Here is a 17,485-nt window from a genome sequence, read left to right as displayed (position 1 = left end):
CGAAGGAAGAGGCCAAGTTTCACAATAACCCTCAGCATAGACTAATTGCACAAAGTAAAGTTGGCACTTCCGAGACGGAGTGCAAAAGTCGACCAAGAACTTGGCAAGCCCCGCGCGTCAGTAGCGCTGAGGAAACCATAGCCTCAGGGTTAGCAAGGACCGGAACCTGACTTCTGCACGCTTTGTCGCGCGTAGGAAGACGGTTTGGACGCACATTTCTGGTTAAAAGGCGACGCGGCTAGGGGCCGGAGCGAGAGGTTCCGAGAACAGTTGCACCGTCCTGACGACCGCGCAGCGGGACTGGTGGGGAGCAGGGTGCGACCGCGCGCTTCCGGTGCCCAGCTTCCGGCTCCGGGTCCGGGCCTGGGGCAGAGGCGGAGCCACCGCCCGCCGCGACTTTCAGACTCGCGCTATGGCTCTGCGCTGGTGGTGCTGGCGGCGGGGCTGCTCGTGGAGGCCGGCCGTCCGGAGCCCGAGGCCGGGACGCCCTGGCTGTGCGGGACTGCTCGGGTCGCGCGCCGCCTCGGACACCCGCGCGCAGGTGAGGCCAGAACGCGCGCGCTGCCCGCGGCTTAGAGGTCACCGTGCCAATGACAGCCGGCGACCGAATGAATGGGAGGACGCGCACGTGCGCCAGGGCCTGCCCCACTGTGTCACCTGGAGGGACGCAGGGGGAGCGGGACTAATCGCGGGACCCGAAGTGCCGAGCGGCTGCCCAGACACCCAGGGGACATTGGAGCTGGGGTAGGGGTAGCGGTGGAGCCCAACCCTGTCATTCATTGAGACCAGGGTGTGTCGGGACGACGCAGTTCCTTCCGCAGATACAACCAGAGCCAGAGGAACCCCTCTGCTCTCACTTTCCTAGCAATTTCAGATTTCAGATCCAGTTAGCCTCAGAATTCGGAAAGGCTGTGTGGCGACACAAGGCTGATGCTAGCTGGGGTGGCATCACTTCAGTGCTGCAGGTGCTGCAGGTGCTTAGGAAGGAAAGCGCACCTGAAAGGCCCTGGAAGGACACCAAAAGGAGACGAGCCGGAGCATAGCATGAGAGACCTATGACTTTAGTTGAATTAAATCACTATCTCAGTAATAAGAGTGATTTCTTGAAATTCTCCCCTGCTTCGTTTGGCTCCAGTTTCATTTTTCTCCCGGTCAGTTTAGCACTGTAAATGGCTCTCTGGTTCTGTGTGAGTGGGGTCAGTCCAGGCAACATCCTCAGACTGACTTTTGAAGTTAGAGGTTTTTCATTGTGGGTTTTGGAGCCCTTTCCAGCCGCACAGAAATTACATGAGGGTTCACCTTTCATCTACAAAGAGCCCTAACCCCTTAAATTCGGGTTTGTGATTTTAATAAGATTTGTTACACTTCATTTGCCAGTGTACTTATCAAACACTATGCCTATATGAATATGTAGCATTTATAAATGTCTGCTTTGTACTAGAGTGGATCCATGTAACAAATTGTCCAAAAAAGAATTTGGAGAGAAAAATGCAAGCTGATCTATATAGAGAGAATAATGTTAAGAGAAAAGTGCATGTAGGGAGAGTCTTAGAAGAAGATAGGCTTTGCAGGGGTTCATTTCAATATTGTAAGCTAGACTTTAGAGGATTTGGATCTTGGTTCTGATCTCCATAGATGCAGACATGTTTTGAAGAGTGGTGTCCGCCACAAGATGCCACTGGATACTTTTTGCTTTGGCAGTTTCTTTAAAAAAAAAAAAAAAAAAAAAATGATGCTCATCAAGAAACCTCATCCCTGCAAAGGATGCTTTCTGGAAAGTCTGTCATTGGCTTCCATATCTGTCTCCTTGAGCAAAAGGAGAGCCTAACTAGTGCTGCCAACATGTTCGTGTGTTAATATTTTCCACTATAAATATATTAGAATTCAACTGTCTGCTTCAGGCATGAGTGCTTTGGTTACTTCTTATCCCTCAAGGACTATAGACCTTAAGAACAAAAATCTTGCAACAATAATTAAGCCAACTTTGGTTTTCCAACATGGTATCGTACTATAGCCCAGGGTGGCCTGGAACTCATCACCTAGCCAAGCATGGCCTCAGGTGTATTGTAGCAGTCCTGCCTCAGTTCCTACCCCTTCCCTAGTATAGTGCTGGGATTTAAGACCTGAGTGACCACACCCAACTTTGTCTTTGATTCATAAAGTCAATTCTTAGCTAGGCCAGCACTTGGCAGATAGGTGGGAGTATCAGGAGTTCAAGGTAATCCTTGACTACATGGTGAGCTCAATGCCAGCTTGGGTTATATGAGACCTTTAAAAAAGAAGTAGCTCTTAAGGGGCAGAATTGACCTTCAAAGAGAGTGAGTGATAGAAAAAGGGAATAGAATCCAAAGTGGGAAATTTGTTTCCACCACCATCATCAGTGAGCCACAGTGCTGGTTGCACAGCCTCACATTAATTCTGTGATTCTCTCCCTTTGGAAATGCTGCCCTGAGGTAGCTCTAAGTAGAATACAGAATACAGTTTGATTTGAATAGATACTGTCTTAAATCTTTGCTGTGGAGCTGAGGTTGTAATTAAATAGATACTATCTTAAAATTTTATGTGGTGCTTAGAGTTGTAGTTCAGTGGTAGAACTCTTGTCTGACTTTGGCAAAGTTCTGGGTAGAGCACCAGTACTGCAAAGTAAATAAAAATATTGTATATTGTATTCTCAGCTAAGTACTTCATGCATGTTCTACTCTCTAAGATTTGGCATCTTTCCATGAGTAATTATGAATAGAAAGATGTCACAAAGTGGTCCAGCCAGAAATTTCAAGACTCTACAATTAACTGTCTTTAAGCTGTCTACTGGCAAAGGATACCCTGCATTAATTATGTAGTTTTAACATTCAATTCCAGTTTAGAGAAATGTCTTTAGGTCTTAAACTAAATAGTTGTAACTCTGCCATTAAGTTGTCACTCACTAGGTAGAGTGGTATACTCAATGCTACCCCAACACTTGAGAGGCTGAGGCATAAGGATCTTTTTAAGTTCAGCATCAACTTGAGCTATGCAATAAAATACTGTCCTAAAACATTGGGGGGGAGGCAATCCTTAGTTATATGTTCTATAGTAAAGTATTACATTTGTATAAATTAACTACTTAGGGAGACCAACAGAAGTAGGTTGTCTAAAGAGTGCAGTGGCAGTCACTTGTAATCCTAATGACTAAGGAGACTGAAGCAGCTGGATTGTGAGATTAGAGCCAGCTTGTGCTACATATCAAAGCCTCTATCCCAAAATGGGGAGAGTAGTCTGTCCTATAATGATAAAATCCAAAGAGAGAACTATTACTGTATTTTGGGGACATTACAATTACCTGTAGATCATACATATTCTTAGTGATTTAATGAATAAATAAAATGCTGTAGTGGAAACAACAGACCTTAGTTTTCTTAGCTATTGCTTGACAAAGAACATTTTCTGTTCTTTTAATATAGGTAAAACAATATATGGTCATTCAAGCAAAATAAGAAAATAAATACCAAAAATAAATAACTAAAGCAAGACACACACACACATACACACAATCTTCTTTGGTTCAAAATAGCCGCTTTAAACGCTGGCTTACATGTTTCTAAACCCTGTTCTGTCTGTGTGCTTACATAGAGATTTTTAATGAGATGACAATGCATACAGTTCTGAAGCTACTTTTTGCTTATAATTGTAATCTTGTTGTAAGTCAGTTCTTCAGGCTTGGCTTTTCTGGAATCTAAGTTTTCTAACCTTAAAAATAAGTGGGCTGTTGTATAAGTACCTCGAGCTAACTGATATGAGTAATTAAAAATAATAACAAAAAAAAATAAGTGGACTGATTAGGTAACCCTGGGTAAATGTGCCTAATTGCTAAGCCTGACCGCCTGAGTGTGATCTTTATGACCCTCATGGTAGAAAGAAAGAACTTATTCCCTCAAATTGTCTTCTGACCTCCACACATTTGCCATGGCATGCACAAATGCACACACAGATTTACACACCAAATAAATGAATAAATGTAACTTTAAAAAAGTATTTGTGGCCAGATGTGGACATGATGGTGCATACCTTTCATCTCAGCACTCAGAAAGCAGAGGCAGCAAGCAAATCTGTGAGTTCAAGGCTAGCCTGGGATACATAGTGAGACCCTGTCTCAAAACAGTATTTGTGAGACTCTATGGGGGGAAAATGGTTTTAAAACATAAGACTTCATTACTAAGAAGCACACATTTTATTTTTACTTTCATTCTTTTTGTCAAGAAGCTTTCTTTGAGTACTTACGTAAAAAGCCTTTACCAGATTAGTAAATTAATTTTTAAAATGCTTTCATGCTGTCATTAAGAATAGTAATATCCCAGTCACTGAACCGCCACCGAGGACTCAGCTGCCTCCCCCTTGAGCCTCCTGGCTTCCCTATGCTCCGTTCCCCCTGCCCGCCTTCTCCCGCAACTGCCTTCTGCAGGCTGTTTCCACCAAGGTAAAGGAATCATATCGTGTGTCCGCTATCCAGAACCTTCGCTCTTTCGACCCCTTTGCTGATTCAAGTAAGGGTGATGACTTGCTTCCTGCTGGCACTGAGGATTATATCCATATAAGAATTCAACAGAGAAACGGCAGGAAGACCCTAACCACGTCCAAGGGATCGCTGATGATTACAATAAAAAGAAACTAGTGAAGGCGTTTAAGAAATTTGCCTGCAATGGTACTGTAGTTGAGCATCCAGAATATGGAGAAGTAATTCAGCTACAGGGTGACCAGTGCAAGAACATATGCCAGTTCCTGATAGAGACTGGACTGGCTAAGGACGACCAGCTGAAGGTTCATGGGTTTTAAGTGCTTGTGACTCTCTGAAGCTTAAGTGAGGATTTCTTTACAATGAGTAGAATTGCCCTCCTGTCCCTTGTCATAAGTTTAAAAACCTCGCAGCTTGTATAATGTAACCATTTGGGGTCCGCTTTTAACTTTGACTAGTGTAACTACTTCATGCAATAAGCTGAAAAGAGCCATGCCAAAAGAAAAAAAAAAGAATAGTAATATATTCGGCTGAACAGATGGCTCAGTGGTTAAGAGAACTGACGACTATTCCAAAGGACCTGGGCTCAATTTCCAGCACCCTCATGGACTATATCTCCAGTTCTAAGGGGTTCCAACACCCTCTGGTGGCCTCCTCAGCACTGCACATATGTGGTGCACACACATACTGCGAGAAGCTGGCCAAGTTGCCTCCTGATTAATGCCAGGAGAACCAAAGTAGGAAACCAGGGCACTTAAGGCAGCTGAGCACTGGAATGCAATGTATATAACAAGGTTCATTTTTATCATCATAGCTCCTTAGGTAACAGGAGTTTACAGTTCAGCAGAGAAGCTTGCTTCACAGCCCAGCACATTCAGGGTTGCATAAAGCACATTTGTCTTTAGAAAAATGAGGTATGGGAACATCATTCACCCTAACTATTCTCTGGAAATTGAGCAAGGCCTCAGGCATTTGTTGGCATTCCAAATTCCCTTCTTGAAAAATACCAACATCAGATGTTCCTATGCCTATGCCACAAATTCATTATATCCCTATATAACTTTGTAAACTGCACTACATACATGTGGGCTAAGTACCCACACACATAAGATTAAAAAAAATCTAAAAAAAAATCTTTAAAAAATAGTAATATTGTTAGAATCAGTATTACCACCTCTAAATTGCTTAGAGGTAGTATACTGTAATTGTTTTATATTCTCTGAGCCTTTTCATGTATCCCAGGCTGACCTTGAACTTGTGGTACACCTGCTCCCCTGACCTCCAAGTGCTGGGATTACAGGTATATCCTACCATGCCCAGATGATTGTTGGATCCTTGTCATGTTATCAAAATGCCCCTGAGGCTGGTGGTGGTTTGTCTGTGTCATACAAAGCACATATTCTATCACTGGGCTGTACTCCTAGTTCATTCATTTACTAAACATTTGTTATCCAGAAACATTATTTCCAATAGTAATAACAATAACTTAACATAGGCAGTGTTTGTATAAATGTCAATTCCTTAATGTTAAAATCATTTCCTAACCATCCCCCATGATGCTTTTAGCATCTGTGTGTTTTCAGAATTTAAAAGATAGTATAGTTTTTCCTGTTCTGTGACCAGCCTTAATTAAATGGAAGGAAATTGTTTTGTTGCTGCTCTTCTGGTGTAGAAATAAATATGGACCCAGCTTTTAGAGGAATGATGTATTGTAGAGATTTTTATTTTCTGCTTTTTGTTTTGTCAGTGCTAGGGATTAGACCTACAGCCTCTTAAGAACTAGGTAACTACTCTTCTACTGAGCTCCCTCGCTCTCTCCCTTTTTTTTTTTTTTTTTTAATTTTAAAATAAGGTCTCACTAAAAGTCGTTTGGTATGACCTTGAACTCACTGCTGTCTAGGCCAACCTTGAACTTGGGATCCTCCTACCTCAGCATTCTGAGTAGCTGGGATTACAAGCCTGCAATACCAGGACTGACCCCTGCTTACATCTGATTCCTGTGTTTTAATAGGACATGTATTGTCTTCATAGTCAGAAAAGGGAACTTTTGACTGTCATCTTTCTCTTAAAGCTTACAGCCTTCTATAAATGGCTAACTAAATGATAACATTTGTTGTGAGTTATGGGAATAGTTGTTGTTATGAACAAGTTTTCCAGGAATATTCTTACAAGTTCTTTGTACTTTTATTTTACAGATGCCCTATTTTAGCCTAGTGAAGACTTTAACATCGGTTTTCCCAAATGTGCATAGTATATCACAGTAAGTTTATAATTCATATTAGAGCTACAAAGATACTCACTGCTAGTAAAGTTCTAATTTTTCTAAGCTAACATATTAATATATTTAAGTAAAAGCCATGACAGTCTGTTTTATATGATCTCTGCCATTTTAAAAAATAAGAACATAGTAAAATTTGAGTTCTACTCAGAATAAAACAAACATTAAATAGCCTTTCTCTGTTGGCTCTTGAGGACCTGTTCATTAAAATGGCCTATTAATGCATTATTTAGCAAGATGATAATTCTGTGTGTTTCTAAATTACAATGACCTTTTCAGATTCATGTTTGATTTCTAACAAGTCTAAGCTTCATTTCCCACCATATAAATATGCATGTGCTTGTAATTCTTAAAAATGGATCATGTGCATTTTCACTGGCTTCAGGTTTCCTCAAAGGACGCCAGCAGTGTGCTGTTGTAGTCAAACACAGAGTGGTGAGCAATACACCGATCCTTTTAAACTTGGCTGGAGAGACTTGAAAGGTCTGTATGAAGACATTAGAAAGGTAAGGGTTTTATTTTACTCAACCCTGGTAACATTTTAGAATTACAAGCAAACAATATAGCCATTTCATAGTGGCTCACACTTACAGTCCCAGCACTTGGGAAGCTGAGGCAGGAGGATCATTGCAAGTTCAAGGCTCGTCAGGGTGACATAGTGAGCTCCAAGCTAGGCTAGGCTACCATATGAGACGCTGTCTCAAATAGCGAATATGAAAAAAACAACTATGCCATTGCCCACTAAATTTGCATATATCAGGTTTCAAATGTTACCTCAGCAACAACTGTGTGCAGCCTGGTACCGGGCAGTATGGAGGGTGCAATACATGTTACTATGCAGAGAGATGTTATTGCAGAATTGGAGAACTTAAGAAAATAGGTACAGGAAATACATGCTTGTTCAGTGAGCCATTTAACCTTCCATCTTTATATGTATATATAAAGTGACTTCTGTGACCATCTTCAGTATCTAATTCTGAATGCTATTGTTAAGCTGCTCCAAATAGAACTTTCTTCCTTCAACTCATTATGTAAAATATTGTGTATATTATTATAACATTGTCCAGTGTGTGGATTGGATTATGGTAAGCCTATCCTTCAGGGCCTCTCACAATGTCGAAAGCCGAAGCAAACCATGACCGTAGCCCATTGCCTAGCCTCTGTCCTTAGGCTGCTAACACTGTTGTGAATTGTGCAGTGACAGAAAATTTTTAATTAAGGCTGCAGAGATGGCTCAGTTGGTAAAGTGTTTGCTGTACAAGCATGAGAACCTGGATTTGATCTCCAAAACCACATAAAAAAGCTGGGCATACTGGCACACATTTGTCATTACAGTGATGGAATAGAGATAAGTATTGGGGCTGACCAGCCACCCACCCTATCCTGCTTGGTGAGCTCCAGACCAGTAAGAGACTGTCTCAAAAATGGAAAGGTGAATGGCACCCAAAGTTGTTGTCTGGTATTCACACACAAATTAAAAAATAAAGTTGAATAAATGCTGCTCCATAATGTTCATATGCCTCTTTGTTAACTTAATACCTCATCCAGAATTTACCATCTTTTCCCAAGATTCTAGCCTAATGCCTTACAACAGTATAGTAGTGTCATGGAGAACTTTGTACATGCTAGACAAGTGCTCTACCACCAGGTTGCACCCCAAGGCCCCATGTAGCTCAAACTGGCCTTGAAATTGTGACCCTTTAGCCTCTGCCTTCAGAATGCTGGGATTAGAGAAGTATACTACCACTAGCTTTCATCTTTTTGTTTGTTTGTTTACTTGTTTAATTAATTTAAGGTCAACTCTCACTGTGACATCACTAGGCAGACCTTGAGCTTCCTGTGTATCAGAATGGCCTTAGACTCACCATCCTCCTGCCCCCACAATGCTGGAATTACTGACCTGTGCTACCACACCCAGCCCATCCTCCTTTTCAGGACTACCCTAACCCTGTGTCAGCCACCTTCCTTTCCATCATAGTATTCTGACCCCTCTGTCTCACTCTTGCCCTTTCCAAGTGCGCCACCACTGCTTGTGTCTTCCTTTTCAGATCATGGGAGCTTCCTCCTCCTGAGTACAGTAGATTCTTTCTGCTTCCTTCTGCCTTAACTTACGTTAACACTGGATACTATTTACTATCTTCCTTCCTTGAAACTGTTCCTTTAGCTTCCATATTTTCCTGACTCATTCAGTCTTTAAGCCACCCTCAGTTTATTTGTGTGTTCCTCTTTGATCTCTTCTACCCTAACCACTTTAACTGTGCTGCTGGAGTTCTGGCTCGTGCGCTTGTGCGTGCGCACACATACATATACACACACACACACACACACACACACACACACACACACACACACCCTCAGCCTCATGTTCTCTATGTATTCATTTCCATTCTTAATCTCCCAAATATCTCTTGACTCCGGGTTGAATTGTCTCTTCTAGACCCACATAGCTAACTACTTAGAAGACTGCTCCATGAATTATCCATCACTATATCTAACTCATATCTGGAATGCTCTCACCCCATATGTAGTTTGATTATTTTTTTTTTTTCCTGGTATCTCAATTATTGAAGGGATCACCTAGGATCCTAGGAAGAACCCTTGGATCCTTCTTGTCCTTTTCTTCCATGACCTTCTAGTCTATCTCTTGCTTTCAGTCCCCTTCAGACTCCAGCCACTCTATCTCCTCCATTCTGTCCCACTTTTAATCCCCCCTTAGCCTGAGCCAGCCTTTCCTTGTGTTCCCAGAGTAGCTTTCTTTATCTCAAGTGATATTACCCATTATTCTGTATTGTATTAACTATAGTTATTGATCTACTTGTCCCTATCTAAATTCTGTGCTCCTTGTGAGCAAGAGTTGTCATGCTAATCTTTGTGACCTATGCCTTTGTCTCGATGCTAGCAAATTAGTAAGTACGTTCCTTAGTTTGGCATGGCTCTGATTCATTCCTTGAGTGGCAGATATAACAAGTACACAACCATGGAGAGCCCTCTCTGTTCTTCAAGAGTCAAACCCAGCCAGTGTTTCTTGAAGCTGATCTCCATGCACTATTCACATTTTATGCCCCACACTAATCGCTCCTTTTCCTGGACTTCGGATAAATTACCAATGTGTTACCCACTGAATCAATCAATACTTACTTAGTTTTTGTTTTGAGGCAGGGTCTTGCTATATAGCCCAGCTTATCCTTGAACTCATAGCCATCCTTCTTCAGCCTCCCAAGGGCTAGAATTATAGTATTATAAGCATGCATCATCATATACAACTTTTTTTCATCCTTATGTTTTATTGAATGTTGTTTATAAAAAAAGAATTGGCCTTATATTTTCATACATGTGTATAATCTGCATTGCTCAAATCTTTACTTGTCTTCCCCTTCTACTTAACTCTACTCAGAATATATAAAAAGAATTTTATATATTCTTTTTTTCAAATACATCATTTATTTTAGCTATATTCATTTTATTCCTTTCTCTTTTGTCTTCCTTCATCCTGCTGGTCTAAGTAGTTTCATGTGTTTATTTTTTAAAACTAAGGATCCACAAGTGAGAAAAAACATGACCTTTGTCTTTCTGAATCTGGTTTATTTCACTTCACAAGGTGGTCGTAGTTTATCTATTTTCTACTAAATGACATAATTTCATCCTTTAAGGCTGAATAAAACCCCATCATATATGTATACCCCCTTTTCTTGATTCATTCGTCTCTTGATAGACACAAAGCCTGGTTCCATAACTTGGCTGTTGTGAATGGTGCTGCAGTAACATGGGCATGAAGCATCTCTGTGGTATGTTGGCTTGGAGATCTTCAGGAATATACCCAAGAGTACTATGACTGGATCACATGGAAGTTCCACTTGTAGTTGTTTGTTTTGGGGGGAGGTACTTTCATACTAATTTCCATAGTAGCTAGACCACTTTACACTCCTACCAACAGTACGTGGATTACACATACAAATACACATCCTCATAAGCATTTGTTATTTGTTAGCTATTCTGACCAGGGTGAGGTGAAACCTCAAAGCAGTTTTAGTTTGCATTTCCATGAGGGCTAAGGATGTTGACTACTTTTTCATATATTTTTGGCCATTTGTAGTCTGTGTATTCATTTGAGTTATTTGGGTATTTGATATTTTGAGTTCTTTATGCTGAATATTAATCCTCTCTTAAATATATAGCTAGTGAACTTTTCTCCCATTCTATAGGCTGTCTATTCACTCGTTTCCTATGGTATACAGCTTTTTAATTTGATGCAGTCCCATATGTCTGTTCTTGATATTACTTTTCAAGTAATTGGAGTCCTATTGAAAGTCCTTTACTATGTCTGCATCTTGAAGTATTTTGCAGTTTCGGGTCTTACATTAAGGTATTTGATCCACTGGTTGGCTTTTTGTGGGGGGTAAAAATCAGGGATTTAGTTTATCCTTCTACATGTATATGTCCATTATCCCAGCACTATTTGTTGAAGTGTTCTTTTTTAAAATTTTATTTTCCAATATGTGTTTTGGGCATTTTTGTTAAAAATCGGGTATCTGTAGCATTGTGGGTTTAATTCTGGATTTTTTATTCTATTCCACTTATCTAAGTGTCTGGTTTTGTGCCAGGTACTGTGATTTGTTACTATGGCTCTGTAGTATAATTTGAGATCATTGTCCTTGACTCAGGATTGCTTTGACTCTCTAGGATTTTTTTATGCTTCTATATTTTAATATCAGGGTTGTTTTTCTACTTCTGTTAAAAATGTCATTAGAGGACCAGGGAGCTCATTCAGTAGGTTTTAGGGCACCTTACTTGGATTCTCCCAGGACCTACTTGGTGGAAGGAGAAAACCAACTTCTACAGGTTGTCCTCTAGCCTACATGTTTATCATGCATGCATATGCATGCCCAGTACTCATTAAATACACATGCCTCAGGCATTTGATGAGTGGGGGGACTCTCTCCCCTATCCATGCTACCACATGACAAATGAGTAGTAGGAACAGTTCTCCCATGCTCACTACCTCAGGGCTGGCTCACCCACACCTTCAACAGGATTGGCTCTATTGTGCTTTCCCTGGCAGGTGCAGGGCCTATTCTCCCAAGGGTTGCAACTAGTTAGGGTCAGGGCCAGGTCTCCTACTTTCATGTTCTGGGGGCCAGCTCACCTGTGCCCTTACCAGTAGGTCCTGCTTTCCCGAGTATTGAATCTGGTAAAGGGGTCAGCTCCTTTGCCAGTTGAAAACTGCAGAGGAAGAGAGGAGGGCATCTTCCCCTCACCCCAACCATCACACTGCAGATGAGGCGAGGTAGTACTAAGTATGTCCCTCTCACACTCTCAGGGCTTACCCATGCCCCTGTCTACTGGGTCAACTCTACTGTGCTGCCCAGGTGAGGCAAAGGTCCCTTTCTCCCGAGTGCTGCAGTTGGTGAGAGGTTGGGTCAGGTTCTCCCCTGCTACGGGTGTCAAGGGGTGTGGGAAGGAGGTCATCTTTCTCTTACCCATACTACCACATGGCATACAAGTAGGGTGCAACCTTCTCTCCCATTCTCACACCCTTAGGGCCAGCTTGCCATGCCCCTGTGAACAGGGTCAGCTCTATTTGTGCTACCCAGGTGAGGTATAGGATCCTCTCTCCTGAGTGCTTCAGCTGGAGAGCATCAGGACCAGTTCTCCCTAGTGTTGCAGCTAGTGAGAGGTAGGGCCAACTCTGTACAGCCCTATCCTCTCAGCCTTTGGTGGTGTCAAGGACCTCAGATATCAGCATAGACCAGGGACATGAACCTAGGCATGGGCCTTGGCAGTATCCCAGGCCCAGTTATTACCATCTCACTGAGTGGCAATCAAACCACCTACCTCGGCCCGCAGATATGCCTCTGTCCACAGGACATGAACCTGTCTCTCTGTCTCTGTCTCTCCCTCTTCCACCATCCCTCCCTCTCTCCCTCTCCCATAGCTCACCATAACAATGTCCCATCTGCTTGTGTTTTCTTCTCAAAGCCAGGGCAGGCCTGCTTGTGGGTCTCTTTACCCCACTCAGTTTTAAACAGTTTGTCTCCATTAGGCATGGTGGTACAGCCCTATTATCCAGCATTTGGTAGGCAGAAGCAGGAAGGTGTTAGATTCCAGGCCATCCAGGGTTTCATAGCAAGGGCATAACTCAGATAATGGATGATAAATTGTCTCCCCACATCAATAGGAAGTTCCCACAGTCAAGCAAACCATGTCTTCCCTACATTTCTTCCATGAACCTTTGAAATGTCTTCTGCTAAATTAGGCTTAGATAGGCTTACTGATCTGTACTCCGTCCTAGCTGTCCTCTTGTCTGCTGACTCCCCATTCAGGATACTCCTGGTCTGCTTCCAAGACTCCTACACTTCACATTGTCCTCTGCCTTCCTAGTTGCTTCCTAGCCCTCTGTTCCTTTCTTTGTCCTCTCATCACTAGCTATCATAGGGCAGGTGGCAATACATACCCTAATACTGACACCACACCACTTGAGGCAAAGCCAAACATAATTTTTGTGTTGAATTTCTCATTTGAAATGAGTACACTAAAATAAAACTGAAGTTTTGAAGAAAACAAAAACGCTGTCTGCATGACTGTAATGCTATGCTAACAAGAAGAAACTATATTTCAGGAGCTGTGCATCACCACCAAAGAATTGAAGGACATGTCCGAATACTACTTCGATGGCAAAGGAAAAGCCTTTAGACCGATTATTGTGGTGCTAATGGCCCGAGCGTGTAATATTCATCATAATAACTCCCGGTGAGTTACTTTATACCCTGCTTTTGCTGTTCTTTTCTATTTGAAAGGATGTCCTTCATACAGTTATTAATTAATTGCTCACTTAAGAAGCAGCATCTAAGAATCCACTAAACCATGTGTAGACGCTGATGGACTCACTAAGTAAGCATCTTCTTTTTCAGACTTTTAGATGTCCACAGTAGAAAACTAGAATTGCAAATATATTGGAAACATTTGAAAGACAATTTATTTCCCCATTAGAAAGTAAAGAGTCCCAAGATATATAGCTGTTCACTTAACCATTGCAAACACAGCCAAAGCTTGTTCAGATGTTACACTGTGCTATTATTGTGGGCGGTAAGTGCATACATACATACACCTTGCTTTCTGTAACCTTCACTGTGCAAAAGAGAAATATTTGGTTTTGTTTTTAAGATTTATTTATTAATAATGTGTACAGCATTCTGCCTCCCTGTATGCCTGCACACCAGAAGAGGGCAACAGATCTCATTATAGATGGTTATGAGCCACCATGTGATTGCTGGAACTTGAACTCAGAACCTCTGGAAGAGTGGTCAGTGCTCTTAACCTCTGAGCCATCTCTCCAGCCCGAGAAATGTTTAAAGAAAACATAACTAGTAGTCCTCAAATCTTGAACATACATAAAATTTTAAAATTACATGTTTAGCATTAAAGGAAATATTAAAAGGAAAAGAGTTTCCCATTGCCTTTCATGTCAGGACCTTTTTCTTATTCTCCTCTATTCCTGTGTTTGATCATCTAAACACAGGATGATCAAACACACTCTGCAAGCACCACTAATTTTAGTGATGATGCTGTAAAACTGAGTATCGGATGTTGCTTCTTAGCAGATACTTCTCTACCTAAAGCTTTTCTGTTCTGTAGCTGTGCCAGTCAGTGTTAAACATGTCACACTATGCCTAGAGTTGGCTTCCACATAGCTTGAGACTTAGGATCCCACAGTATGTGTTGCACCTATAGGGAAACTTCAAACAACACTTAAGCCACCTTCACTTGATGTGGAAATCAGAGCAGCAGAAGTGCTTCGTCTAGACCAACTTGACAAGTCCTTCAGTCTCCGCACCGCTGCTGTCTGTGCCCCAACCACTCTCTTGCTGGCAGCTCTGATGCTTCCTGTGCACCGTGGCTTCTATCTGATAGACACTCCTTTGGGTGATAGTAACCAACACTGTCTTTGGCAAATGCTTTCTCAGGGCTGGAGAGAGACTTGAGCAATTAATTAGGAGCACTTGTTGCTCTTGCAGAGGACCCTACCAGCACCAGCATGGTGGCTTGCAATTGTCTGTTAATACCAATTTAGGGGATATGACCCCCCTCTTCTGACTTCTGCAAGTACAGCATGCACATGGTACAAATATATATACACAAAATAAAATACAAAATATATATAATTATATATATATAATTTTTAGTTAAAAATTACTTTTGAGGTAAAGGCTACTCTTCTAGAGAAATTGTTTATGAATTTCTTTAACTAAATACATAAAACAGTTTATTAATTTTAGATATAGTATGGGAAAGAACATTTTTCTCCACTATCTAGAATCATTATTTCCTGGCCAATGAGATGGCTTGGTGGGTGGAGGTACTTGCCACCAAGCCTAATGGCCTAGGTTCTTCAATCCCTAGGACCTACATGGTGAATAGAGGAAGCTGGTTCCCTTTGACCTCCACATAAGCACCATGGCATGTGAACTCCCCCTCTCACATAAAATAATTAAATGTGTTGACAAATAAAAATTTTTTAAAAGCCATTATTTCCTATAGTCGGAATTTTTCTCTTGAACTTTTATAAACTGTTGGTTGCAGAAAACACAGGAGATTATACCATAGAAAGGGCATTGCAGTAAGTTTTGTTTGGGGATATTTGAACTGCACCTTCATTACCGAGTACTGGTAAGGAGAGCTTATGAGAGACAGAGCACAGAGGTAGTGTCTGGCATGTGGGCATGACTCCTGATTGTGGTGTGCATTGAAATGCCCACTGGCATGCTTTCAATCCCCAACTTCTTCTTTCAAAGTGTTTTATTAGCATATATTGATTATACATGTGCATAACAGTGGGTTTTATTATCACATGTTCATAGGTTTAATGTCTTTTGATCAAATTCACAACTCCCCTGTTACCTCCTCTTGTCCCCCACTAACCTTCCTCCCCAGCCCTCCTTCTGCTTTCATGCTCTTTTGTTCTTGCTTTTGATTACCCAGTAATTGCTGTTACAGGAGTGTGAGTATTTTACCAACAGCTACACCTCTTAATATGATGTCTCTTCCTCCCCAAGCAATCATTAACTGACCATAAATCCTCAGGGAGGGGTTGGGCCTCATCCCATCATTGCCTCCATGATAAGATGTTAAGAGGCTCATTCTTATGCAGGTAATCTCAGTTGTTATAAATTCAAGAGTGCAATATTCACTACATACCAAGAAGTCAGCATTCCCATGCTGTCCCTCCCCTTTTTACCCTGATGTTCTTTCTACCCTTTCCCAAGTGATGTTCCCGGAGGCTTAGCAGTTTATAGATGTCCCATTTATGGCGGAGCTTTCACCAGCCATTTGTTCTCATCACTTTGACCAGTTCTGGATCTTTACAGTTACTACTGCTCACAGCAGAATGCAGCTTTTCTGGCTGAAGTTGACAATAGTACTATTCAATGGGCATAAGCAGTTACTTAGAAGGGAATTTGTCAGACCTATCATGATTATTTAGCAAAACAACAGCAGTAGTTTTCCCCACTGGTACCTGTGACACACACACCCAAAACCACAGTCTTTTTACTGGATTTATAGTGCCAGGTGTGGATTCCCTCCTGTGGGGCGGGCTTCAAATCCACTCAGAAATTAGTTGGTTGTACTGTATATTTGCCACTATTGTACCAATGAACACATGTTGTTTGACTAAATGTAATAGGCCAAAAGGTCAAGTTTGAAGGCATCCTCCTTATACCCTTATATTGAAGACACTTTTCTTTTTAAAGAGGATCTTGTTGTGTTTAGTCTTCCTTGGTTTTCTAAATATTAGGATTACAAGGGTATGCCATCATGCCTCACTTGAAATCCCTTTGATATTGATACCACCAGTATTCCCCCACATACACACACTGTAGATTTACCTGTAATATATTTAAGACATCGTATAATATGTTAATATAGTATATTAATATTTGAATATGGGAAACATGTTTAAAGTAACTTCTAAGTTAGTCTCAGTGGTATATGCCTCAGTGGACTGAGGCAGGAGGATTGCTTAAACCTATGAGTACAAAGTCAACCTGGAAAATAGGGATAGCCTATATCTAAAAATATAAAACCAAAGTCATGTGTAAGCTAGATAAAGGGTTTGTATGTGAATCATTGTATCTTACCTACTTCTGTTTAAAATTCATTATTTTTTTTTTAAATCTAATGAAGAGGAAAAAGGATCCTGAAGGGTTTACTGAGTCACTGCTTATGGAGGGTGTAGCCGGGTTTCAAGACAAAGAACCTGTTTCTTATGCTATGTTATCTGCCACCTCTTCCAGAAACTGGGAAGGTGTGACAGCTATTTCACAGCAGGAAATAGGAACAGTACCCAGCTTTCCTAAGACATGACTCAGCTTGGCACTTCAGAGATTTCATCTTAAAGACAGTATTAACTTTTTTGGTAATCTGTAAATTATTGTCATGCCTCATTCAGGGTAAGCAGTGGCCATAATTTCCAGATATAAGGAAAAAACATAAAAATGTAATTATATTGGGGGGAAAGAATAAAGTTGGGATATGTGTACTCATATAGAGATTATGTCACAGTGCCAAGTAAATCCTTAAGCAAGAGTTCTGATTAAATCAGCAATGTAACCATTCCAAACAGTACTTGTATATATGTGTATGTATAGTCTTTAGAGTTTCAAAAACTTGTTAGCTGGAGACACCACTCAGTGGGAGAGCACTTGCCTAGCATATATAAGGTT

General features: G+C 41.3%; 1 protein-coding gene and 1 pseudogene across 5 annotated transcripts in view; both read left to right on the top strand.

Moving 5' to 3' along the window:
- Positions 1–345: 345 nt before the first annotated feature.
- Pdss1 (decaprenyl diphosphate synthase subunit 1) overlaps positions 346–17,485 on the top strand; it is a 40,718-nt gene continuing 23,578 nt past the window's right edge. For 2 of the 5 annotated variants that reach the window (XR_003483327.2, XM_027405362.2), the window contains exons 1-4: positions 347–541; positions 6,685–6,749; positions 7,153–7,273; positions 13,384–13,514. Coding sequence is in view for 3 of the 5 variants with exons in the window: in XM_027405362.2 (XP_027261163.1) it covers positions 413–541; positions 6,685–6,749; positions 7,153–7,273; positions 13,384–13,514 (446 nt within the window). In the remaining 2 variants the exon portion in view is untranslated. Of the gene's footprint in view, positions 542–6,684; positions 6,750–7,152; positions 7,274–13,383; positions 13,515–17,485 lie in introns of those variants that run through there. The other 3 variants (XM_027405361.2, XM_027405360.2, XM_027405363.2) reach the window with 3 other exon arrangements.
- On the top strand, positions 3,834–6,296 carry LOC113834612 (annotated as a pseudogene).

This window comes from Cricetulus griseus, chromosome 3 (genome assembly GCF_003668045.3).
Source record: "Cricetulus griseus strain 17A/GY chromosome 3, alternate assembly CriGri-PICRH-1.0, whole genome shotgun sequence".
NCBI lineage: Eukaryota > Metazoa > Chordata > Mammalia > Rodentia > Cricetidae > Cricetulus > Cricetulus griseus.
This window is presented reverse-complemented; position numbering and strand designations above follow the sequence as displayed.